General features: G+C 40.6%; 1 protein-coding gene across 1 annotated transcript in view; it reads left to right on the top strand.

Annotated features, from left to right (window-relative positions):
* Nucleotides 1-1182: 1182 nt before the first annotated feature.
* The window catches only part of RAPGEF5 (Rap guanine nucleotide exchange factor 5), a 200780-nt gene continuing 175988 nt past the window's right edge, over nucleotides 1183-25974 (top strand). Inside the window, exon 1 of the mRNA XM_039862520.1 lies at nucleotides 1183-1428. Within this exon, the coding sequence (XP_039718454.1) occupies nucleotides 1198-1428 (231 nt within the window). The 5' untranslated portion in view covers nucleotides 1183-1197. The remainder of the gene's footprint in view (nucleotides 1429-25974) is intronic.

The following is a 25974-nucleotide window of genomic DNA, read 5'->3' as shown; positions in this document are numbered from 1 at the left end:
TATATGTTTATTTTCTCCTGGGCCAAACCTTAAGTTTTTTGTGGGCAAAGGTCATAGGTCATTCATTTTTCTTTTTCTCTTACATGGCCATATTTCCATATTTATTTGCCAGGCATCTACTCAGTGAGGGGCTGAGGGTACATGGGTAAACCAACTAGATTATTCTCTGACTCCTGTAACTTTATTATTTGTCTTTTTTTTTTTTTTTTAACGTGAATAAGCTTATTCAGTTCTTACAAGTCTTAGGCAAATATGGGGACCCCAATGTCCTACCGATAAGCAGTAAAAGCCCTAGTTGGCCCTCGTTGAACATAGCTTGAGCTAGTATGTGAAGATTCACAGCCACCTGGATTTTAAGGTCCCACCGGAATAGCTTCCCTCTCAATGCTTTACTATCCTCGCTTCTGGAACAGTGTAAACAGTGATTCACGCCATGGTCGGCCTTCGCAGTTTACCAAGCACATTCATCACACTCACCAGCCTTTCAGGTTCCAACACGCTAACAGAGATTCACCTTCGGGTCACCAGACTTGCATTTATTTTGCTAAACGCCTATCATAACCAACACAAGTCTTCTTCCCTTATCCTTTCATGGTAACTGTGCCAAAGAGGGGACAGGGTGGTGGGGGCAATTCTGTCTCAATGGTGTAGCGGAATACGGAGCCTATGTTGAAGTTCTTTGGCACAAACCGCTTCCAGGGCTGGGGATTATGATTTGGGGCTAGGCTGGGCAAAAAGCAACGAGGGAGTGTCCCAGACTTCCCAGTTCACTTGGTTGAAGCCCAAGTCAACCCGGGGTGTTGGGAAAAGGGAGTGAAGTGGGACTTTTCGGCCTAAAGGGAATTGGGGGTTGGGGGCAGTAGAGTGAGTTTGGTGGGGGATTCTGGGAAGCCCGCACCTAGGGATGAGACGGTGCCCAAGGTGTCCTATCTTCTCCTTCTCAGGTTCCGGGATCCGCGGAAGCTGGGCCAGCTCCGCCGGCGTAGGTGAGCCGCGGGAGAGGGCGGGGCCGGGCGCACCTGGGCGGGGAGGGGGAGGTGCGCGGGGCTGAGCCCGGCGGGGGCCCCGGCGCGCGCCAATGGGCAGCGGCTGGCAGCGCGCCCCGCGCCCGAGCCGCAGTCGCGCCCTCTCGCTGCCTGGCGCGCGGAGGCGAGCGTGGGGGAGAGGAGCCGCGGGCGCTGCAGCCGCCGTCAGGGCATGAGGATGGCCGTGGGCTCCGTCAAGATGCAGCCGCCGTACGAGAGCCCGGCCCTGGCCGCAGCGGCAGCCGTGGCGGCGGCGGACAGCGCCCTGCGCCGCAGCTCCAGCGCCCGCGAGCCGGAGCGCGAGCAGCCGCCCGCGCCGCTGCGGCCGCGGCTGAGGGACCTGCCCGCACTGCTGCGGAGCGGGCTTACGCTGCGGAGGAAGCGGAGCGCCGCCGGGGGCAGGGTGAGTGGCCGGGTCCGGCCGGGCCCGGGCGGTCCTGGGCGACGCGCACGTGGAGCCCGCGCCCACCCTGGGGGTGCTGGAGGGGGCGTCAGGAAGCTGGGGAGGTGGCGCACTGGGCGCCCTTGTGCGGGACTGAGCAGAAGAGGGGCCCGGGACAACGGGGTCGTGGGGTGCTCCCCAGTGAGCATTGGTTTTTCTTCCCCGCTCTGATGCACCTGACTTAACCTGAGGGCACCTGGATTTCGGCTACGGGGTCGTGAGCATCGCCGGAAGAAGAGCCGTTTGCCTCTCCCCAGAGGGGAAGCTGCAGGTGTCCGGAGCCTAACTGTCGGTCAGCCCTGTCCCGCCTGCAGCCTCAGGCCCACGAGTGGGATCCCAGGTTGCAGGACGCATGCGACGTGTGCACTTGTTTTGGACGTCCCGTTGCGAGCTCTGGGCATTGGAACTAGCTCTGGTGCCGCCGCCGCCGAGAGGAGACCCAGAAGTTGGAAGTTCCAGGGCGAGCTGTCTAGCTCCAGGGTGGCAGTCTCCAGCACTTAGTACTAGGCGACGACGCCCCCCTTGAACAGGAGGGTGCACGCCCACCAAAATCTTAAATCTTAATACTTCCTGATGGTGTGTTCAGATATGATTTCCTGGTGAAGGAGTGTCCCTCTCTGGGTTCTTAGTGCATCTAAGGCTTGGGAAGGTCAGACATGTTTTGTATGTTAGAGAAGAGGGACGGCCTGCTGATCCCCTGGCATCTTTCATTAGCCTCTCAGAAGGCCCGGGGCCTCAGGTCATCTGGCTGACTTACTCACCAGGGCCTACGGAGCACCTTCGTTGGGTTCTACTGAGATTTAAAAAAAAAAATTGCCATTATTAAGCAGACTTTACTGAGAAGCTGCGACAAGATAGATTTAGGGTGCTATAATTTAAAAAAATGAAGTCTTGTTTGTCTGCCTTGTAAAGAATATCTTACAAAGGGACTTTTACCTCTCGCATAGATAGGTTTGTAGAAGCCAGAGAGTTAGAGAGAAACACTCGTTCTGCTGTGGCTTCCTTTGGGCAGGGAAGGGTCTGAGTTGTTGTAGGTCTTCAGCCTCTCTAGGCTGACGTTCCTCCTTTCTTAGGCATTTTCTTTCTCATGTTGGGATGACTGCATGTGGTCTACCTCAAAAGGATGTTCTGAGGATTAGCTAGGTGTAATAGGATGTCTTTAAGTTCATGACCAGGGGAGTTTAGGAATTGCCCACGAGTGACCTTAGTGTGTGGCATACAGGATTGCCTGCAAAGAAAGCAAGGAAATATGTCGCAAAGATGAGATAACTAAGTAGACATAAGAACCAGAGTTATAGATTTTGCATGAATCTAAGGAAAAGTAGGTCAAATCGTGTTCCTATTATCCTTGACAGGTTTTCATGGCACGGAATGCTGAAGACATGAGGGCAGTCAGGCAATCTTTGAGGTGATTTGCTGAGGGTTTCTGTGTCAGTCGATCTGTAGTGTTCGTCTGCATGGAGGCTGTGTTTCTCGCCACCTAGGATAATGTTGCGTGCCTTACCAATATACAGGTTTCCTCTTATCTTCTTAATTATTCTGAATGTGGTGTATACTTCACATAATGTATACTTTTCAAACCCTTCTTCGGTTCTAATACTGTATTCTCTTTAGGACATTCCAAACACATTTCATAAGTGCACGGTCAGTTTCTTATTGGGGGAAGATTGTCAAATTTTCCAATGTTGGAAACCCATAATTTTCAACTGTTTCCCCCTCTGCTGGCTTTGGAGCCACCTTTGTGATTTTGGAACCTTCCCTAACAAAGAGGTACGAATCTGAAAGAAAGAAAAACAGGTGAAATAAGTACTTGTATTAGTCTACTCAGGCTGCCGTAACAAAATACCATAGACTGGGTGGCTTAAACAACAGAAATTTATTTTCTCATAGTTCTGGATGCTGAGAAGTCCAAGATCAAGATGCCAGCTCATTTGGTTTCTGGTGAGAGCTCTCTTCCTGGCTTGCACACAGCTGCCTTCTTCCTACGCCTTCTCCCAGTGTCCTCATATGGCCATTCCTTGGTATACGCGGAGGGAGAAAGATCTCTCTCTCTTTCTTTTCTTTTCTTATAAGGCCACAAATTCCATCATGGAGGTCCACCCTCATGACCTAGTCTAGCCCTAAATATCCCCCACATGTCCCATGTCCACATACCATCACAATGGGTTTAGGGCTTTAATTTATGAATTTTGAGAGGACTCAGACATTTGGTCCATAACAGAAGTGGACTGAAGGAAAAAGAAAAACAGGTGAAGTGTGTAATAAACCAGTTGGTGACTTGTGAGCATCTGAGGTCATCTGCTTAAACCCCTTGGTTAGGGCAGTGATGCTAATGCAAACAGCTCATGGCTTAGATTCTTCTGTAGACCCTTAGTCTTGTGTCTTATGGGCTATACCTTCAGATTACAGCTGAGTGATTATATGGACAAGTTAACACAAATTTATTACCACTGATTAAAAAAAGACAAGGAGCTCTATGCATTGCACAAGTTGGTAAGAAAATTTGCAATTTCTGTATTGACCAAGATCTGGTTTAGGAATACTTGTGGCTCGTGTCCATGCTGCCTTGGGCTTCCACAAATCTGCACAATCTGATATCAACTGTCATCAAGTAAGCTCTTTGTGGATTGTGTTGCCCAACCTGTGTGCCTTGTAGGTGATCTCTTACTGGAAAAAATTAAGCTGACATTTGGTTAATACTGTGAAACTCCCAGGTTCCTTGGTTCAGTCACTTCTAATCATATTGAATTCCAAATGCACACTTATTAATACTCTTTGCATCTCTTTAGGCTAAGTGGGGAATGACTAAATTTTGAGTTGTGGGAGGACCCTGGCTGTCTCTTAAAATTCGCTGGTAAGGTAAGGCACAGCTTGAATTCCCACCAACACCTTTGATCATTTTTTTTTTTTTTTTAGAACTTTGCGTTATGGACGCTATGAGAGTATAATAAGCACCCAAGCTTCAACAGTTATTAACATTTTACCAGTCTTGTTTTATTTATTTTCCCCTCTCCCACTTTTTTATGAGGGCTGGTATCTTTTAAAGCAAAATCCAAAATATCATGTCATCTCACTCATAAATGTTTCAGTTTACATCTCTGAAGAGGACTTTTTTTCTTTGAAGAAGAAACAACTTCTATGCTTTTTTTCATACCTAAAAATGTTAATAATTCCTTAATGTAATTCCCATATTCAGATTTTCTCAAAGATATTCTTTCACGTATGATTTGTTAGAATCAGGAACTAAACAAGGTCTGCACACAGCATTTGGTTGTTAGGTTTTTAAATCTATATTTTAGTCCTCTCTGTCCCCACCCCCACACCGTTTTTGTTTTTTCATGCCATTGATTTGATGGAGAGAGCGAGTCATTTGTCCAGTAGAGTGTCCCACTTTCTGGGCTGACTTCTTGTGGGCTGACATTTGTTTCTCTATTCTCTGTATTTCTTATAATCCTCTCAGTTAAATGTAGAGGCTTGATTAGATTCAAGTTCAAAGGTAAACATCTTTTGTAGGTGCTGCTATGTAAAATCTATTGCATCACCTCACAAGACACATGTCTTTCTTTTTGAGATGTTAAGATTGATTAGTGGGTTCAGGTAGTCAACTTACCTTTCTACCTTTCACCTAATGATTTTAGCTTCATAGATGGTTGTAGCCTAGATCCATTTCATTAGGGGTTGCAAAATGCTGATGATCTGAATCTATGACTTCTACCTCTTTTTTTTAAATGTTTATACTTTTTTTCTTTTTAAAACTGAGGTATAATTGACATACAATATTATATTAGGTTTAGGTGTACAATATAATGATTTCTATTTGTATGTATTGTGAAATTATCACCACAGTAAATCTAGTGAACATCTGTCACCATACATAGTTGCAGGACTTTTTTTCTTATGATGAGAACTTTTAAGATTTACTCTTAGCAACTTTCAAATATGCAGTACCATATTGTTAACTATAGTTGTCATGCAGAATGTTACGGCCCGTGGCTTATTTATTTTTTTAACTGGAAGTTTGTACCTTTTGACTCCCTCACCCCTTTTGTTTACCCTGTACTGTCCACCTCTGGCAACCACCAGTTTGTTTTCTCTATCTATGAGCTTGGTTTTCTTTTTTGTTGTTTGTTTGTTTGTTTGTTTTTAGATTCCATGTATAAGTGAAGTAATATGGTATTTGAGTTTCTCTCTCTGACTTATTTCACTTAGCCTAATATCCTCAAATTCTATCTATGTTGTCACAAATGACAGATTTCATTCTTTTTAAATGGCTAAATAATATTCTATTGTGTGTGTGTGTGTGTGTGTGTGTGTGTGTGTATGCAATATTTTCTTTATCCATTCATTGATGGGCACTTAGGTTGTTTCCATGTCTTGGCTATTATAAATAATGCTGCAGTGGATATGGAGGTGCATATATCTTTTCAAGTTAGTGTTTTTGTTTCCTTCAGATAAATGCCCAGAATTAGAATAGCTGGGTCATAAAAGTAATTCTATTTTTAATTTTTGAGGAACCTCCCTACTGTTTTCCATAGTGGCTGAACCAATTTACATTCTCACCAGCAAAGGATTCCCTTTTTCCACATTCTCACCAACATGTATTTCTTGCCTTTTTGTATCATTCTTCTTGCATTTATTAATTGGAGTTCTGTCTAGGAAGAACCCACCCTCATGACTATTTGCGTCTCCTGAAACTTAGATTGTGTAGAAAAGACAGGAAAAAGGCTTAATTTTTTTCCTTTTATCACTTTCTAAGTAATGATTTGGTGCTCTGACAACCTCCCATGATAATCAATGAGTTTCTCTTTTTTGGGTATCATTAAGAACTTGTGGATCTTAATGTATTTGTTTCAATCCATTGCAGTCAATATTCTTTTTGATGATCAATTTGTCCTTATCTCCTGTATACTTTTTACAAGATTTACCCAGTAATCTTTGACAGTTTTCTTGCTTTCCGGCACAAGATCCTCTCAGCTTGTCTTGTCCATTCCCGACTCCAGACCTGAAGTCAGCCATTTTCTTAAGGAACACTTATTCTTTTTACCAAAAACTATTAATCTTGAAGTTTGAATCCAGGCAGTCTGGTTCCATAGTCCAACTTTTGCCTCTCTTAATGGTAGCGTTATTTTTACCTTGGCCTTCCATTTTAAGTTTTTGTTTCTTTTTAAAAGAATCCTTCTCATCACGCTGTTTCTAAGGCTGTCATTTTCTCCCTCTAATAAAAAGCTGGTGACTACCATTCTGTCTTTCTATATATACTGTCAGAGTGCCGGGCTGACTTATTTTGGGCTTTGGCTGCTGTGATCTTTTCTGCAGTGCTCTGCCACTTTCTTCAGCTCCTTGAAATCTGTTTCATTTCCAATAGCCAGAGCGATTCGCCAGTGTGCCAGATTGTTCACCAAAGCCCTCCAGTGATCCTCAGGTCTTGGATCATCTTCCCTCCCTGACCTCTTCTCTGTAGCCACTCTTTACTCATTCAGGGTCCCTGTGACACAGCAGGTGAAACTGGAGAAACCAGAAGAACAGCTGCTTGCTCTGTGCATGAGATTCTCTCATTTTCCTTTACAGTCACTACCCAGATGCTTCCCTCTGAAAAGAAACAAGGTAGTCCATTCCCCTTGTCCAACCTGGACTGCTCCGAGTTATACCAGTGTGTCCCATTTATAGTCATTTTATACACATATCATACAGGCAAAGCATGTAATTTATTCTTTGTATTTAAATTAATATCAGTGGCTAACACTTCATGACACTTAATTAGGTGGCATGAATGTTCTGATATACATAAACTTCATTGAACCCTCATGACGAGCCTATGAGTTAGATGCTATTATTTGCATTCTACAGATGGGTAAAGTGAAACAAAGATGAATGTAACTTGCCCAAGATCATAGCGTGGGTGGAGGGACGGTTTGAATCCAGCTAGTCTGGTTCCATAGTCCACACTCTGAACTGACTCTCTGGTTTTCTTTAAATGCACTGAGGGCAAAGGATCTATTTACTCTGAACTACCATAGCCTCATAGTACCTGCCGATATCACCCTACCACTCCAGGGGTCAGTTAATGCTCTTGATAAGGCCAGATGTTAACTTTTCTTGTATTTGAGCCCACAGACTCTTGAGATAGACCTGCTGGGTATGAGGGGAGGGAGGAAGGGGGTGTATTGTGGTTATAGGTGAATGCTAACTGTTATTTACTAAAGGTAAAAGTACCATTCAGTGTGTCATAAACAAAAGCTAGCCAGGCCCACCTTAATCAAAGCCAACCCAAAAAAGCTTGTGAATTTACCAGCTTACTTTTTTCTTATCTGCTTATGGTAGCCTGTCAGAAGATAAAGGCCATTAAGGGAGGCATGCGTCTTCCAGAAAAAGTGAGTCAGACCAGATATGAGGGACACGTGATGATCTTATTTGAGAAACATTGACTTCTTACCAGCTCAAATCTTGATAGTGTTATAGAACTGTGTTGACCATGGCTACAAATAAAGTAAGACCCTAGGGATGCTGCCTCTAAAAATAGTTATTTGGGGGAGAAGAAAAATTATAGATCCATTTATTCCATTTTAATTTCATGTGAATTCTAGCAAAGGAACTCGATGGCAAGTTAATGCTGTATTTACTTTTTTTCTTTCTCTCTCCTCCAACTCCTCACACAGGCTTTGGTTGCATAATTAGATCAGAGGAAAAGAGCCTGGGCCATGGCTTCAGAAAATGGGTTTGGATTCCAGGACCAACACTCTTGTTTTCTGAGTTCGTTAAGCCTCAGTTTCTTTCTCTATAATGAGATTCATTGTGGGTCAGGCTTTTCCAAGAATAGAGACAAGGCATAGAAAGTTTTGCGCACATTGGAGCTTAAATTTTTCCTTCCCCAGCTGGATGTTTATTCTAGGCAAATGAACTTTCATAGACATATTTATGAAAATCTAGGCTCAAAAACTTTTGCTTTTATATGCAATGTCAGATTCCATGTTTTTAAAAATTGTGATATCCTAATGATAGTGAATATTTTAGGTGATATCTAAATACTGGTGCCATAACAAAACGGTCTTGAGTTTCACACTTGCACTGTCTCTTAAATTGACTTGGCAGTAATTGGTAACTTGTCTAAAAATAGATGGCTAGGTGGGAGATAAGTCATTGGTGGTGACTTTGAGTACTTGTGATTTTTTTTTTTTTTTGGCTTCTATATTGTATAACAACCATCGTTAGGAATACAGTAATTTCAGTAATGATATGTGATCTGGAACTAGTTTGTGAGAAGTTATACAATTTTCTGTGAAGGCAGAAGAGTTAAAATCAATGACCTAACTTTTTGTGGTAAATTACTATAATGATAAATCATTAAAAAAAAATGGATATCGAAAAGGGAAAGGTCCACAGACACCATTGTGGATACTGGCACATTTTTATCAAATTAAAACTTTCATAGTTCCTTAAAGGGAGAAGGTATTTTCACGTATGAGGGAACTATAGTCCAGAGAGGTTCAGTAACTTCTCCATGGTCACACAGCTAGGAAGTAGAAGAGGGAAAATGGAGCTCAGGATGTTCTGATTCCAAAATCTATGGCCTTTCTCTAGTACCATGTTATCTAAGACTTTGACATATCATAAGATGTGTATTGAAACAACGGATGCACCCAACATTTCAAGTTTTAGTGTAAAACACTAACTGCCAGCGTCTTCAGTATTGGCATTCAGGATCAGTCTTTAATTACATACAAGTTTGGCAAGGCTCGAGCAGCAGCTGTCTATCATCTCCCAGCAGTATCAACCATAGACAAGAAACGGGAAGGTTTGAGATGACTCATCCCAGAAGCCATTGTTTTCTCAGGAAGTTTGGAAGCTGACTTGCTCCATATTACAAATGCACTCGGAGATTTTAAGGCAAGCAAATCACTTTTCTGGGGTATAAAGGGGACTGGAAGAAGAAGGAAGAGTTTTTGGTAAGCCAGGATTTTCGTTTGTAGTGTAGTAGGATGTTTAAGAAACTTCAGATTAGGAAGTGGGAAGTGTGAGTACCTATCAAGGTAAATGGATCATTTACAATTGAATAAAATCATTGAAAATACTCAAATATCCTTTAATTAACATTTGGTATATTAATCTTTTAATGTAGTATGATTATCCTAAATGAGGGGTTCTTAACATTTTGGATCTCAGGCCTTTTTAAGAATCAGAGGATAGCACCCCAGTAAAATGCACTCGCAGACATAATTTTGCATCTCATTTCAGATGGCTTGCAGATCTTGTGAAGCTTGAGCTATCACAGACCCTAGTACAAAGGACTTTCCCTACCTTGCTTTCTAGAGAACAGTATCATGATTCTATAAGTATTTTACTTTTTATCTTTCTTTCCTCTAAAAACCTAGCATAATATCAAGCACTGATTCAGTTGTCAGTAAATATTTCCTTGAATTAAAGTATTTTTTTGGTTTGTTGAATTGGAAATTCAACCTCTGAATGTAGCAAACATGCCAGTGAGCACTGGTAGATGGTGGCGATGGTGATGATGATAACTATTATATATTTAACAAATCCTTATATAACATCAGTGATGTCTAGTTGTTTGAAGTACTTTAAGAATATTAACTCCTTCAATCCTCAAAACAATCTTATGTGGCAGACGCTCTCATTCTCTTCTTTTCCAAAAAGGAAAATGAGGTACAGAGGCTAAGTTGCCTGAGATCACCCATTAAGCGGAGGAGCCAAGATTTGAACCCAAGAAATCAACTTCCATATCTCCAGGTCTATCAATTCTGCTGTATCCTCTCTCTAAATAGAACAACGGATATATTGCCTTGATTATAGTCTCAGTCTCTCTCTCTCTCTCCCCTCCTCACTGCCTCTCCTCCTCCCCCTCCCTCTTCCTCTCTCTTTCTCTCCCCACCCCCCACCTTCTTCATTTTAACATTTTTGAAGTAGGGATGTATGCTACAATTGATGTCATCATTTAATGGGATACTTTTCTTTTTTCCTGTGAAGCTATCATTAAAGTGATGGTATGTCTTAAAATTTTGGTGTCTTAAGAGTAAGTAAGGGAACTATAGTAAAGTCATGTTTCAGTTTTTGAAATTAGCTGCATAGTTTATCTGCAGAAATATCAAAGTTAATCACACCTTTACAACTTCATACAAACAATATCCATATCTATTTATGAAGTGTGAAAAATATGAATTAAGATATATTAACAATTTATGTACATACTGATATTGCTTAGGTAATGATTTAAATGTCAGAGGAGAATACATTTAAATGTTTCCTACAGAAAGTGTGAATAATAACCTCAGAGTAATGTTGAAGGTAGAAGAAACCAAAATTCTTCCCATATAAATTTCTTACTTTTTAAAACCAAGAATTGTGAATATACCCGAATGACAATAGATTGAGACTTGCCTGTGAGTCACCATACTTTGTGTGGTGAGTTGGCAGATCTTACCTCTGTGACTCAGTTCATCTTCTTTTATTTTATCTGCTTTGTTCATGGGGCACTGGCTTCTCCTTTGTAAAATACTTTTCTTTCATTTTGCACTATTTGTGTTATCTGTAGAAAAAACCTAATTCAGAATTTCTAATAAAGGCAACACAAACCTTTACTATAGTTTAAGAGTCTGGAAAACCAAGGCTTCTGCAATCTAGGCAGTTGTCTTCCTGCATTTTTTTCCCCCCTAACTGGTCTAGCAACTTAAACTCCAGCCCCATTGGTGGTTTTGTTGTTCGGTTGAATTTGACCTTGTCAAATCATTTACCTGCAGCCGTTATGAGATGTACAGGCAAATACTTGTGATTGCCCCACACTGACGCCTTTGGTGCTGACTGTAAATTTGTTTTACTCTCTCCTGTTACTATTGAAGGAAATGAACAGCTTATCACTTCTGCTTGGTCTAACACTCTAAATGTTGACTGTAATGAACAAACACTACAGACGGTTTACTCCCTCATATTGTGTTATGAATTTATATATAGGTATGAAATCTTTTGTAGGAAAAAAAAAAGGTAGGGAAGATATGTGATGATACCTTTTAGATATTAGGGGAAGTGTTATACCTATTTCAATCCATTAAAATAGAATTTGGCTGTGGTGGAGTAGAGAGAACATTTCCCTATGTTTGTCACTTAATGACTGTTGGACCTGGATTAAGTCAAATAACCTTTCTGAGTCTCTGACTCTAAAATGGATACCAACATTCTATCGTAGGACTCAGTGTTGAGAGGGGGTCAGTTTTCATTTTGTGCTCCTTGTCAGAGCTGTGGTTTTTCTCTATTGAGATGCCAACTCAACCCCTGGGGCACTTCGGGGTACATCTTAGACAAATGGAAAGATGGATCTTTAATCTTTACCACGTCTCTTGAGTTGGGGAGGAGGAAGATAATGCATTAGTAGGAAGAGCATTCGAAGATGCAGGAAGAATCTGATTAAGAATCTGTCATATCAAAAGAGCGGAAAAAACATATCTATAAATTTGTTTCTAGAAGATTGAATTGTTTGGCCATTAACAGAATTCTTGGAGAGGTGTCAGAAAAGAACTGTGACAGCCAATTCTTTCGTCTGGGGAGAGCCTACCAGGTGGTTTTATCTTCTTTTAGATAAGAGGTTTGTTGCTATTTGTTGACATCAATGAAAGCTGTTTCTTTGCCTCAAATTAGCATCAATATTGGTTTTCTTCTCCTATTTTAAATTCATTGCAAATCTTCAAATAGCACCCACTGAAACATTCAAATTTCCCATTCCTCTTGACACACAACTCCTTAAAAAAAAAGCGGCCTAGTCATATTCTAATTTACCTTGCATATCTCATAAATTAGAACTTAAAAAGAAAAACTGAGCCAATGCACTTCATCAGTCGTTGGCTGTTTACTCTGTTATCATTTATATAATGCTTTACATTACAAAGTGCTTTTACATACATTCTTATTTTACTGTTTTCATAACACTGGAATAGGTATTCCTTTCTTATATAGAATCAAGGGCAAGTTACTGAACTTTTCTGTATACCACAACCTCACCATCTGTGAAGCAAAGATAGTGCCCGCCCCATAGGGTGGTGAGACTAAATTATTTTATACAGCACTACTAAGGCAGAATTAGTTATGTAAAGAAGGCTCAGTAAGTGTGAGCTGCTGCTGTTGTCATTGCCGCCATCATTGTCATCATCATCATCTGAAATAACAGATCTGAGGGATTCCAAGGTCAATCCCTTTGAAAGCTGAAGGAGATCTTATTGGTTATATTGAAAGCATCTAAGTACAAAAACTGAGGCGCAAACACTGGTCTTGCTGAAGGTCATAGTGAGGAAATTAAAAGAGATTCCTTAGGCTGGATCCATTCAGTCCAAGGGTCTCTGTTAGTTATCTATGGACTGTTCTCCCTGAAGCTGTCAAAGATGGGTTTAAGGAAGGACTTCTCAGACTTTAGCATGCATGAGAATCCCTGGAGGGCTTGTAAAAACATAGGTTATAGGGCCCAATCTTAGAGACTTTGATTTAGTAGCTCGTGAATGGGGCCCAAGAGTCTGCATTTCTATCAAGTTCCAGGCGATGTGGATGCTGCTGGTCAATGGACCACACTTAGTAGCAATGGTTCAAAGGGCCTCAAAAGTTTGGTGACCTTCATCATCATAAAATTACAGAGGCCAGGAGTCTACTTTGTTTTCTGTGCGTGTTCATCCCTAGGGCTCTCTTGGTCATGTGGCTTTGATTTGGGTTCAGTCAATGGAAGGCCAGGAGGAGAGAGATATCAGGGGTATCTGTCCCTCCTGCTGTCTCTTTTCCAGTGTTGCTGGCAGTGACCGTGGCCATCTATAAGTAGCTACCACTGGGCAGTTCCCTCCTCAATCTCTTCAGCTCTTTCCAGCCTCCAGTAAAGCTGTGTCTTCTCCTGGCCCCGCCGCCTATGACTGCTAAAGGCTTGTCATTACTGGCTTCTGTATCTCCTGGTGGGTCTTGAACCTTGCCCACACATCTTTGACAGGCTCTTTTCTGAGAAGACCCTCAATGTAGGAGCCCAGGGAAGAACAGTGCTGGGAAGAGTGACAGTAGAAGGTATAGCCTGGGTAAGAAGAACCTCATGAATGGAGTGGACATTGGCAGTGATTGAGGCACGGAAGCCCGCATAGCCCCTGAAGTTTAGGTCGAGAGTAGAAGAGGAGAACAGGGAAGGGGCCCTTTAAAGTGGTGCTGGGCTTAATTAACCACAGAAGGTCCCAAAAGGCCCCTGGTAGAAGCTGTACTGTGCTAGAATGTGACCCTTTTCCTGTGTCATTTCTGCACATAAACTTGGATGGCGAGGGTTCAGAATCAGAGAAGCTTTTATATGAGGAATTTGCATTTCTTCTCTGCAATTACCTAACAGTGTTTTTCCCCCTACTTTTTTCCCAGACACCCTTAGTGTTGTTAGTCTATACACAGGAGTTATGTGGTACTTTGATCTTTGCTAAATTTTGTCACAGTATATTGAACATGTTCTGAAATGCCTGCCAAAACTACATTCACAAAGTAACAAATAGTTGAATAGAATAATTATACCTTCGGTTCCTTTGCTCATGAGTTCTAATGATGGGCGTGTCAATAAGATGAAAAACATTTTTCATGGTTTTTGTGCTCAACCAAATCATCTTCTACTATAATGTTACCATAAAGCGGGACCACAACACAAACTCATACCAATTCTGTGTGTTTATCAGTTCTTTTATATTGAAATGTTATGCCCAGGTTGAAACTGTTTCACAGCTTTTATGGATAATTTTGGGGTAGCAAAGGTTGAATATCAACATCCAACTACCTTGTCTTAACAAGTGAAATGTTCGAAGACAAAACAGGCCCTTTGGTCTCAAATTTTCTGTTGTTAAAATTCTTCTTCAGAAGAAAAGTTCTCTATGACAGAAAATTAACTCTGGAAATTTTTTTCCTTCTTTCTGGATTTTCCTATATTTATGTATCAGGAAACATGGATATGTGAGGGAGTTAGGGGGTGCGACCCCATACATTTGAGGCAAATGATGATGAATCACCTCGTGTTACTCACTGTGGCACAGATATAAGGCATATGAGCCCTTTTGTTTTTTGCTCCATTTTCCTTCCTTTCTGGTCATTTATCCAATTAGGTTTGGTGGCCGGGCACCCAGAGAAGAGAAGCCACTGGAAGCACAGAGGAGAGGATCCCAGATCTGCTGGGAAGGGGCTGGAGGCTGCCCAGAAGGGTTGACCTGTGAGCGACGCCGTTAGTGGAACCTGAGCAGAGGAAATGAGAGGGATTCCAGTGCAAGTCCCTCTGGTGGGGAGTCCACATCCTGTTCAGGGAATGACGAGGAGCTCGGTGTGGGGGCCTGGCCGGGCCCCGGTCCTGCAGGCTTCTCTTCCGGTCTCAGACCCCGGGGCGAGGATGCTTCTTGCTCATCTACCTTGTTTCCACCTCCAGCCTAGACTGGAGGTCCTCCCTCTTCCCCTCGCGGGGGAAGGAGCCCTTTCTCAGTATCTTCTTCTCTGCTTCGGCCCTGTGAAATCTCTAGTTAACCTTTCTCCTGTTTTTGTGAAGACTCGTCTCCTTACTCACTTCCCTCGGAACAAGATATCCACCTTCATTTGGGGTTTGGTTTCCTTTGGCTTTGCCATTCCTGTTTTCTTCTCCTCCTCCCTCAGGCTTTGTTCCCTTAAGTCTTTTCAGGTAGGTCGTTTGCCCAACACTTCTCTGAATCAGCTCATCCTATTGTTTGCTCTCCTTGTTTCACTGCACGGCTCTTCTCCAATTTCTCCACCCCTTTACTGTTTACCTGGCCGCAGCTGAGGGTCCTATTTCATATGGAAGAGGATGCTGGATGCTCTTTTTAGGAATTGAGGTGATTTGAGGCTACTTTAGCATGTTAAAGATAATTAAGAAATTCAGAGAAGCCCTCATCCAACTTCCCTTAAAAAAATTCTGAGACTATTGAAGCTCTTACAGCATTTACGATATCCTCTCCTCCATCCCTTACCCTGTCTCCTCACCTCCACTCAACAGAAGAGGAACATTTGCAAGTAGCCAATATCTAATTGGTCTGCATTAGGGCGATGTAGAGCTTACGAATGTATTGATTGCTGACAAGCATTACATTTTCAAAACTAACTTCTTCGAATAGAGACTTCCGCCTTAGTCAAAAAAGTGTGTACAAGAAGGCATTGCTCTGGTGAGAAGTAAGATTATAAAATTTAACATCAGTTTCATTTCTTAATACCTAATAAATGTAGGAGCTTCAATTCAAGCAGTTAGCTTTGGGAGTACAAGGCTAAACAGAAGACAGAATGAAGTGGATTGATGATTTTATTGACTGTTCTTTCACAGCAGGTAGCTTCTTGCAATGTAGCACCTGACTCTCACATCCCAGACTGAAGTCCAGTGTGGTCGCCCCCATTTTTGCATTTCCTGGTATCTTTTCTTTCTTCTAAATATCTGTATTACGTGCCTATAATTGATTTGTCAGTAAGGATAATATACGTTTTGCTGCAGTAACAAAAACACACCAAAATCTTTTTGGCTTAACACAACAAGAGTTTATTTCTTGCTCACAAAAAGAACATTTTTTGTCTGGGTGCTCTTCAGGGTAGCCATCATCCATGTGGCAGCTCTGCTTCTATCTTATGACAGTCCCATGTCATCATCTTCCACAGTGACTGCAACATGTAAAAAAAAAAAAAAAGAATTTCAAACAGGCATTCAATGCTTCTGCCTGAAGTGACTTTGCTCACATCTCATTGTCCAGAGCAGAGCACATTACCTGATTTCAGGGCACTGAGGAAGTGCGCTCTTCACAGGAGTTTTTGAGAGAAAAGGAGCACAGATATTAATAATGCCTACCTCAGGTATCAGAAGCCGAGAATACAGAAATGAATAAAGGCACAATCCTAGTCTCTAATTCCAGCAGGGGAGATAAATGTGTTAATAGTATTACAATATAGTTTTACAAAACCATACCAATTGCAAAATACATAGCATAACCACTACTATAGAACAGAAAGTAGCTTGGGAGCACAAAGGGAGAGAATTTATCTCCCTGGGCCTGGGGATGAGAGGCAGACCTCGGAGTGGAGGTCACATAAGAGCGGGAGTTTGTCTGTTTGCTGAGTTTAGGCCTACACTACTTTGGTAAAGGTGGTATCTCACTTTCTTTTATGTGCTGCATAATACCTAAACTAATAATTTGAGATAAAGCACAAAGAAATAGGTTTCTCTATTCTTTAAGACCTCAAGAAAGAATTGAAAGCAGTCTGTCAGCAATAGAATAGATCTAGTTCACATAAAATGCAGCACACAACAGATCCTTTTAATGAAGACTTGCAAAAGCTACTTTTACTGAGCAATTATGCTACTGACAGTTCTTTGATCTCAAAAATTAGACTTGTTACAGTAAGAAGAGAACAAAGTCAAGTGTAAAACAACAATCAAGGTTAGTTATTAGGCAACAAATATTGCATATATGGTACTTTGATTTGCCCAGAGATTCTGACATATTTTACATTAGATATAAATATGAACGTTGTTAACAGTGTGAAGAATTTGCTTTATAGACAAAAGAAGACAATCTCGTTCTCCAATCTAATAAAGCCATATCCGTGTCCTCTTTCACTGCTGTCACCCTCCTGGCCTTCCTGCGGGTCCTCCGTCATGCGGGGCATGCTCCCATCTCAGGGCCCTTGCCCCTTTGTCTGAAATCCTCTTTCTCCAGATATCCACTCACCTGCTTCGTGTCTTTGCTCAAAGGTCATTGTCTTGATGAGGCCCCTTGGCCACCCTATTTAAAATTGCACATCTACCTGCTCCTGTCCTTTTCCTATACCACCTTCTAACATAAATAACTGATAATTAACTAGCTTATTTTCTTTATAATCAGCTTTCACCCACTACTACATAAGCTACTCAAGGACCAGGATTATTGTCTGTTTCATACATGGTTGTATCCCTAATCATTTAGGCCAGTGTGTGGAGCACAGTAGGTTCTCAGTAATACTTGTTGAACACATGGGGGATATATTTTTTCCTATAAAGCTTCCTCTAAACTATATACAAAGTTGTGTACTTACATATATTTTTCATCCATAAAACCTCAACTCTTTTTAATTCAATAATTATTATAATGAGCCAGGACTGTTCACTAGGAGAGCAAGATTGAGGACCATTAGAGGAGCTCATAGTCTAGAGGAGAAATTTGATGATTCTGCTTATAATAGTAATTATATTTAGCAGATTTTGGAGCACCTAATGTGTATAGATTTCGAATAAGATTTCTACATTCTAGAAGCTTCTTCTTTTTGAATGTGATATGCTAGGACTTCAGATTTGTCTCTTCACATCATGAACTTTGATGGAACACCTCCTCCCCAGTGGCTCTTAGCTTTTTCTCTGCCATAAGACACATGAAGAGTAGGGCCCACATGCTGGGCCCTTCCAGGGTTGAATCCTCTGTCAACAAATGGTAGATTATTTTTCCCATAGGAATTCTACCAAATTATACCTGCAGTTGGTCTTCACCTTTTGCTCTCCCATTCAGAAAGTACGTTGGAAAAAGATGTTTCAGAAAACTATTCTGATTTGATTTAAAAAACTATTAATAAACCTTTGTACTTATCTTACTAGTAATAAAGCTCTTATGGCATATAGCAACTGTGTCATGATGGCTCGTTTAATAATTGGTTTAGACAATCTATACTATAATGAAGACAAAGAAGATTGATCTTGATGAGCAGGATTTAAAGAGGTTTCTGGACAGAGGTAGTACTTGAGGATAGAATTTAACTAGTTGGTAAGACTAAGAGGTAGAGAAGACATTAGAATAAGTCAGGGCAGAAGGGAGTATGGCATGTGATAGGGACCTTGAGGGGTGGGCCTGGCGAGCAGGAGAGAACAGGGTAAAAGGGTTGGATCTGTAAACTGAGAGGAGATGATCAGTGATCTTGAGTTTGCTCTGTGTTTCAATTTTCCATTGAACATGTCAATGGAAAACTGCACTATAGAGGTTGCCAGACTTTTTATTTAATTCCCTAGTAAAATTGGTTTTAAAAAGTGGGAACTATCACAGGACTTTAGACTTCTTTTATTTTGCCAAATAAGAGTCTAAAAAAAACTCATTAGCTCTTACATTTTGTAAGTGAAAGACATTTTAGCACAAAGGCAAAAAGAACAAAACCCCAAATAAAGAGCTGCTCTTCATAAATAAATTTAGTTTTATAAAAAAACTTACTCTAATGCATGTATGGGGACATTTGAGGACATTTGAGGACAGTAAAGTTGAGACTGTATGTGGACGTGATCTAACAGATATAAGGCGGCAGTAACTCTCAGTTGACGGAAGTGCTTCTTTAGCAGGATTAGTCTAGATGGGTGGTGTGAAAAATGGAGAAAGGAGAGGCTGACAGCTGGGATGTCACTTAGGGGGTCGCGATCCTGGTGGCAGGGGCCGAGGGCCCGATCTAAGACGGAGACATTGAGAAAGAAGTCTGAGAGTTGGAGAAGGATGGGATGCTAGGATTTAGTGGTTTCCTTTCTGTTTTAATGCGCAGCTAAAAATCAGCAAGCACTCAAAATCAGTTCCTGGTGTCAAGAGGGATGTAACTCTTTCGGAAATATGACCGCAGGTTGTCTCTATAGACAGACAGACAGACAGACAGACACACACACCACACACACACACACACACACACACACACACACACACACAGTGAGAGACAGTGAATTTAAATGAAAAGTTGTCTCTATACATGTAAGTCAGCTTATTTTTTAATAGTAAAGGAAAATTTATTGTTTAAAAGTAAAGGAAAACGAGGAAAAAGGGGTGCTTTTTAAATGACTGACTGGCGGGATTTTTCTCTAGGACATTTTTTGAAGTTTCAGTTTTTTGGTTTAGGGAAGGAGAAACTAAGTGGCCGTCTGCTGCCGTTCTGGTTTGGCCCCTCAGCGTCGGTACTGCCTTGTGGCCTCTAGACAGATAGAAATGGATTCCTCCCCATCCTTCCCTCCTTCCTCTACCCCTAGCCCTCCCCTCCCCAACACCTTGTCCTCAGGCTGCATCTGCTCTGTGCCAGCTCTCCACCCTCGGTGCCCAGATAAGTATTATGCCAGCTGCCCTCACACTCAACCTTGGGTTAGGCGGAGGAAGATAAGGGAGGAGATAGCTCATGTGGGAAGAGAGGCAGCTGGCTGGATATAAAAGAGAGTGTTTTTTTTCCTTTAATCACTCCTGACTTTTCAGTTCTTAAACTTCTCTGTTTGCCAAGTTCAGGGAATTATGGCCTGAAGATACTCATAGCTGCTTTTCACAGTTGACTCAGGTAGAAAATTGTGAACTTCTATAGCTGACCACATGAAATCTACCAGCCTTCTGTTTGAAACTGAGAATAACAAAACACCACTCACTGTTTCTTGCTTTTATAAATTTAATGATAGCTGTTGCTTCCCACCCTGTAAGATAAAGATTTGACTCATTTACATGACCAATATGTCCCACCCTCTCTTCCCAGTGTTTCTCAGGCAATCGGCTTGTTATTGGGTCAGAGTACAGTGCAGGCTTTTGTGTTCACCTAAGCTTGTCTCTATATTGGATTTGGGACTGAGTCAGTCAGGGGTCTTGATTGCAAACAGAGAAACCAACTCTGAAATTGCTAGAAAGATGCTGGAGTGCAAGTTGGCCTGCAGAATTATTGGATGACTGGAAAGGTAGGCTTCCAAAGGGGCAGGAGCCAAAATCATTTACAGGGAAGAAGACACAGAATGTAGGAAATAGGAGCACAAATGCTGAAACCTACCAGCCTGGGTTTCTCTGCCGCTCATCCCCATGGGCAAGTTATTTATTCCGTGCCTCCAAGGATAATTATGAGTAGTATGTGCATTAATATATGTAAAAAGTGCTTAAAACAGTGCCTGGCAAATAATAAGCAAGGTATCAATGTTTGGTAAGTATATATTTCTAATCGAGTTTACATATGTATATGTATTGGCATTTAGCTGCTAAATATATGCCAGGTTGCTCTCTAGCCTACAGATTTTTCTTCCATGTCCACAACCTTTTCTTTGCTCATACTGGCTCTTCTCTTATTACAAATTGCCAAACTCTGTTCAAGGGCTTTGTTTTAGTTCTTCATGGTTCCCTCAGAAACATAGATGATTCTGAAACATTATTAACAAGAGAAGGCACATAAAGATCTCAGTCTCTATATTTGGGGCTTTAGTTTTACTTTGCCGCAGTTGGGGTAGAGAACAAGCCACCCCAAGGTATGCAGAATATTTTGAGCTAAAGGCAACTGAGACCCTGTGGGCTCAAGAGGAACTTTTGCTCCACCCCCAGCTGTCTAGAGGAATTTGAATTAGGGGCCTTGTCCATAACAAGAGGTTATCAGAGATGACCTGTCTTTATGGCATGGTGAACTCCTGGTTACTGAGCATGTGCTCTCCCTAATATTACCTGTGAAGCCCCAAGGTGCCTCATCCTTAGCCCAGAATGCCACAAGTACCTCAGTTTCCCTTTCTGTCTGGAACCTCTTGTGTATGTGGGATCTCTGACTCTCTCATATTATATACATATGTATATAATTAAAATTGGTCATTTTCTCTTGATAATCTGTCTCATGTCTATTTGATCATTAGATCAGCCGAAAGAACCTTGAAGGTAGAGGAAAGTTTCTTCACCCCTCACACCACCCTTAGAAATAGAATAGTGAAACTTTTCCTGCTACTTGGTCTTTTTTTTTTTTTTTTCCTGACAGTTTTCATGATCATTAACATCCTCTTTATTCTTTCTTCCGGTTATTTTGTGAAACGAGAAACAGCCCAAATGGAAACTCCTGTAGAAGGTAAACCATCCTACCTCTATGAAGATTTGTAGGAGCCCCATTCTTTTAAAGTGTAGCATGAATGTTTAAAAATAAAAAATAACAGGAGATATTTGCAATACATATTCTTTTCCCTTTTCAATTTGGTTCAAAGAAAATTATATCTATCCATTCTTTCACTGAGATACTCTTTTCCTTAAGTAAGATTGTTAAGAGTGTTGGTTATTCTGGCAAATCACAGCATAGGCTATTTATAGAGAAGCTTTACTTAAAAAAAATCAGTGACTAAGTATATCCTGTGCATTGATTATGCTGTTTGGGATCCTAAGGTTAGTTGGTTTCTCTCTCTCTCCACAGAAACACACAAATAACATTTAGTTGTATAGTCATGCAGTTCAGTCTGATTTTGAATATGTAAATATGTAAGTTCTTAAATATTTATTGAATATTTTGAAGATTCAAGTAGCTCAAAAAAGTGGAAATATTTTCAAGACAATTTAACATGAGAACTGTAGAATCATTACAATGAAATGTTACCATTTAATATAAATATATATATTCAAAGGCTCAGAGTTCATCTTATTTGGGAGGCAGTATAAGGGATGATTAAAAGCATTTGATTCAGATACACACACACACACACACACACACACACACACACACACACACACACACACATGTTTACATGACCTGGATCACCATGTAAAATGTGTTCCTTACTGTGGGTTCCAGTAAAAAAAAATTGAAAGGCAATGATTTAAAAAAAACAGCCACAGCCTCTTCCAGTTATTTTCTGCTCACCTCGTAGTGGGTTGCTCCCTCAGGCGTAGAAGAGAGTGAGAAAGCCAGAAAGAAGATGTTTGAAGATGAAATGCATCACCTGATGGTTAATAGGATGGTGATTGTGTCGAAGTGTTTGTTGTCCAGCTTGAGATTCATAGGACTTAAGTGAGAATTATGTGAAAGGAATTGCCTGCCATGAGTCATAGGATTAATTTATAATTGGAAATCTTTTAAAAACAAGTTTCCCTGTGTGTCAGATATAGTCAGTAATAAGAAATGGGAATTGACTTTCAAAAACCTTTTGTCAGCATTGACTCTTGACTACAGATGTGGGTGAGTGTGGAGGGACAAAGTGCTTTGCCAGGAAAGAACTGAGGTCTGTTCTCTACAGGTGGAACAGTCCTCATTTTTACCTTCCTATTTAAGTCTTTGTTTATACTGGTGACCTTTTGTGCTGCATTTAAATACAGTTATAAGAAAGAAACAGGGGCACACAATTGTGTTAATTAACTCCTGGAGTTACATTTGCTCGTGAGTACATTTTTGACGTTGTCATTTAAAACCTCATTGAATTTAAGAAGTAGGCTTACAAAGCATTAAATCTCCCCATCACATGCAGGCACAGGCAATTCAGAGGCAAAGTTAGAGAGTGCCCTAGAAGAAAACCTTCAACCTGCATAGTATGGCTTCCATTATGTGTTTATTTCTTAGTCATGGAGATTATCATTTATAAGTAAATTTGGAATTTCAGAATCTATGAAATATGGTTTAAAATTTTTAAAGTTTTTAATTGTGGTAAAATATAGATAACATAAAATTTACCTTTTTAATCAGTTTTAAGAGTACAGTTCAGTAGTGTTAAGCACATTTACATTGTTTGTACAACCAATTTCCAGAATCATATATGGGTTTAAAGCCAGAAGAGTATAAAAGCTTTATTATAAGTCTGCTTTTCCCTAGGATTTTAACAATATTTTAGTATTCTATATTTTTCTATTACTTAACAAGTGTCATCTAATTCTTGGTTTTAAAATACGTAATAGAGATAGAAAGATCCTTGGTTACTTGCTCACTGCTCTCCCCTTCTTTCTTGAAAGTTCTAGGTCAGCTCAGTATACCCCTTGTAACTATTTTTAAAGGAGTCTTGGCCTTTTATTCCAAGGGACTCACATATATCAAACTCCAACTGGTACAGAAATGCCAAGCTTCTGTGGGCTTCATACCCTGGAGTGGGGGCATACCTCCTAGGAAAAATGCAAAGGTCTCATATCTTGTGTTCTTTTGCAAGGACTTTGGTCTAATTCAATTTTATGTTCTATCTGTGAGTTTTAAAATAGTTTTCAGTGTAGCTTAGGAACTGCTTTAAAACCACTATCTTGGTGATTTTATCTTACCTTAATTGAAAGATTTATGTGGACAAGTAGTTGATTGACTATGTACTTAAAGGCTCTTTAAAACCTCTCTTCCTCCTCCCTCTCTGCATGTTGGGGTCTGAGTACTGACATTCTCTTCTGTGGAACTGGAGAGTTGTCACTCTGGATTCAGGAAGGAACGTGATAGACAATGAAGGTCGTGAGGCTGGGATCAAAGTGTCAGTCAGTTCTTGCTTATGCCTCAGATGAAGCCAGTGTCCCATATATGTAGATCATGATAAATAAAACAAAAATTGATGTGCAATTTGCATATCCAAGAGTAGTGAATGTAGTACAAATACTCTGGGACAGAGGAGGGAGTCTAGATTTTACTAGAAACTACATTGACCATGTGCCTTCATATCATGTATTAAGTAAATTTGGAATTTTTGAAATCTATTAAACATGGATTTATAGCTGTCTTGTAATCCATTGTATATCTCTCATTCTTCCCTAGGAAGATGATATCTGACTTGGCTGTGTATAGACAATTAAATTTAAACACCGGGACCCCCCCAAACTATTGATATTCGACTTTGGAGTATTTATTTCTTCAATTGTTTTCTTTAGATGTGGTTAGCAGCAAGAGAAAGTGATCAAAAAACACTTCTGCAAATTGACCACAAAATAGACACTCTGAGCACTGATGTTATCAGAATAGGAATTCTGAGCAGAGCCTGATTTATATAGGGTACAAAGGCCATTTAAAAGTGGAAGGGCTGCCCCCTATTCTTGCTATGCTGTTTGAAATTTCTCCACTATAGTTTCTCATTGTCTTCTCTCTCCCTTTTTCTCTCACATAGAGCTTCTTCCACTTACATCGAGCCTCTCCATGCTCATGTCTCTCTAGGGCAGACATCGAGAGTGGCTGAATGGACTCCACTGAGCAGAAAGGAGGAAGAAGTAAAAACATCCTTCCTAGCATCGTCTTTAACCTGACCTACCTTCTTGGCCTTTTACCTAGAGGTTTATCTTACTCTCCCCCACTCATAAATACACTACCATTAGAGCTAACTTAAGCTACTGTAGACATTTTCTTGATCCTTTACATATGAAGTGTTACCATTTTCATCTATTTAGCTTTGACTTTCCTTTTAGACGGAGGGCAGAGATATGAGTGGAGGTTTTATCCTGCGTTTGATGTAGATTTATCTATCTGGTTATAAAAGGAATATATTTAATATAGAACAAATGGAAGTTTGGAAAGAAACAGCAATCTACCAGAGACTGTTGCTGTAAGCATTTGGCTTTATATTCTTTTCTCTTTGTTTTAGTTGATCTCATGTTGTTGCTTCAGTTTTACTTACTCCCCTGCCCCACTTTTCACCGAAATACTTCCATGTGTTCTTTAAAATATTTGTAATGGCTGCTTAATATTTCATCATGTGCTTCGAGTAAGATGCGGGAGGGGTGGAGTGTGGGTGGAGGAGGGCAGTGGAGAGACCACAGTGTTTTTAGATAACCAAGGACTGTAAAACCCTTCTATGTGGAAAAATACTCTAGCAAAAGGTTTCCTCCTCTATAATTCATTCGCATTGTGTCGGTTAAATCCTCAGTCACCTACTTTTGGAATGTAGGGCACTTTATTAACTTTACATTTTTTTTTTCATCTAGACATAGATTATCAATCAATATTAACATACTTTGAAAGGGACCTCTTAAAAAATTAGGCTTATGATTTATTCTAGCTGAGCTGAATCAAGTCAGAGAAGATATTAAATTTGTTACCTAAGTTCCTACAGATCGAAAGCAGAAAGAGTGCAGTTGTCGGTGTTTAAAATGAAGTTTGATTAAAAGTAAAAATTGAGAGAGTTCTAAAAATGGAACCTCTTATGAAATACCTCTTAACAGTAATTATGCTTAATGAGGAGGGGTGAAGGCAGGAAACCTGAAGTGGCTTTTGGATGTTATATAGCAGAATACATGTAAATTAGAATCTGAATGTGACTTTCCTCTTAGACTATGGTGAAAAATAGTAGAGGGAGGAGGCAAAATATGTCCAGAAAGTGTGGGGCGATCACAGACAGACTGCTTTCATCGGTACGGGTAGCTCTGGTGTTGGCCTCATCTGTTCATCGTGGCTTATAATGTCCTGTCTTTGGGGCCAAGGCTGGTCTCTGCTGGATCTCCCCGGCCAAGAATGTAGAAAGCAGCATCACATCTAAACTTGATCAGCATATATACATAAAGGTCGTTGATAAACAGGCCAGAAGGAGAAGTTTGGAGCGAATACTTTGTAATTGTCAAATGGAGGTGCTTATGTTCTGGAACGAGATTTTTAATCTAACATTTTCCGTTAATGCCGATAAATATGCTGTGAGACGGTAACAGATGTTTATCAAAGTAGATAAGTAGATTTTTAAAATTCCTTGGTCAGACATGTCTGAGAAATGTTGGATTAAACGTTTGTTTACTGCAGGAATTCTTTAGCACCTTTAATATGCTTAGGTGCAGTTTTTATCTTTAAGGAGAGAGAATAGAGTAAGCAACATTTTCAAAACTCATTTTGCCCATATAATCC

Source organism: Pteropus medius, unplaced genomic scaffold, assembly GCF_902729225.1.
Source record: "Pteropus medius unplaced genomic scaffold, Ma_sr-lr_union100, whole genome shotgun sequence".
NCBI classification, from domain to species: Eukaryota; Metazoa; Chordata; class Mammalia; order Chiroptera; family Pteropodidae; genus Pteropus; species Pteropus medius.
Note: the sequence above shows the minus strand (reverse complement) of the source record. Positions and strands in the feature narration are given on the sequence as shown.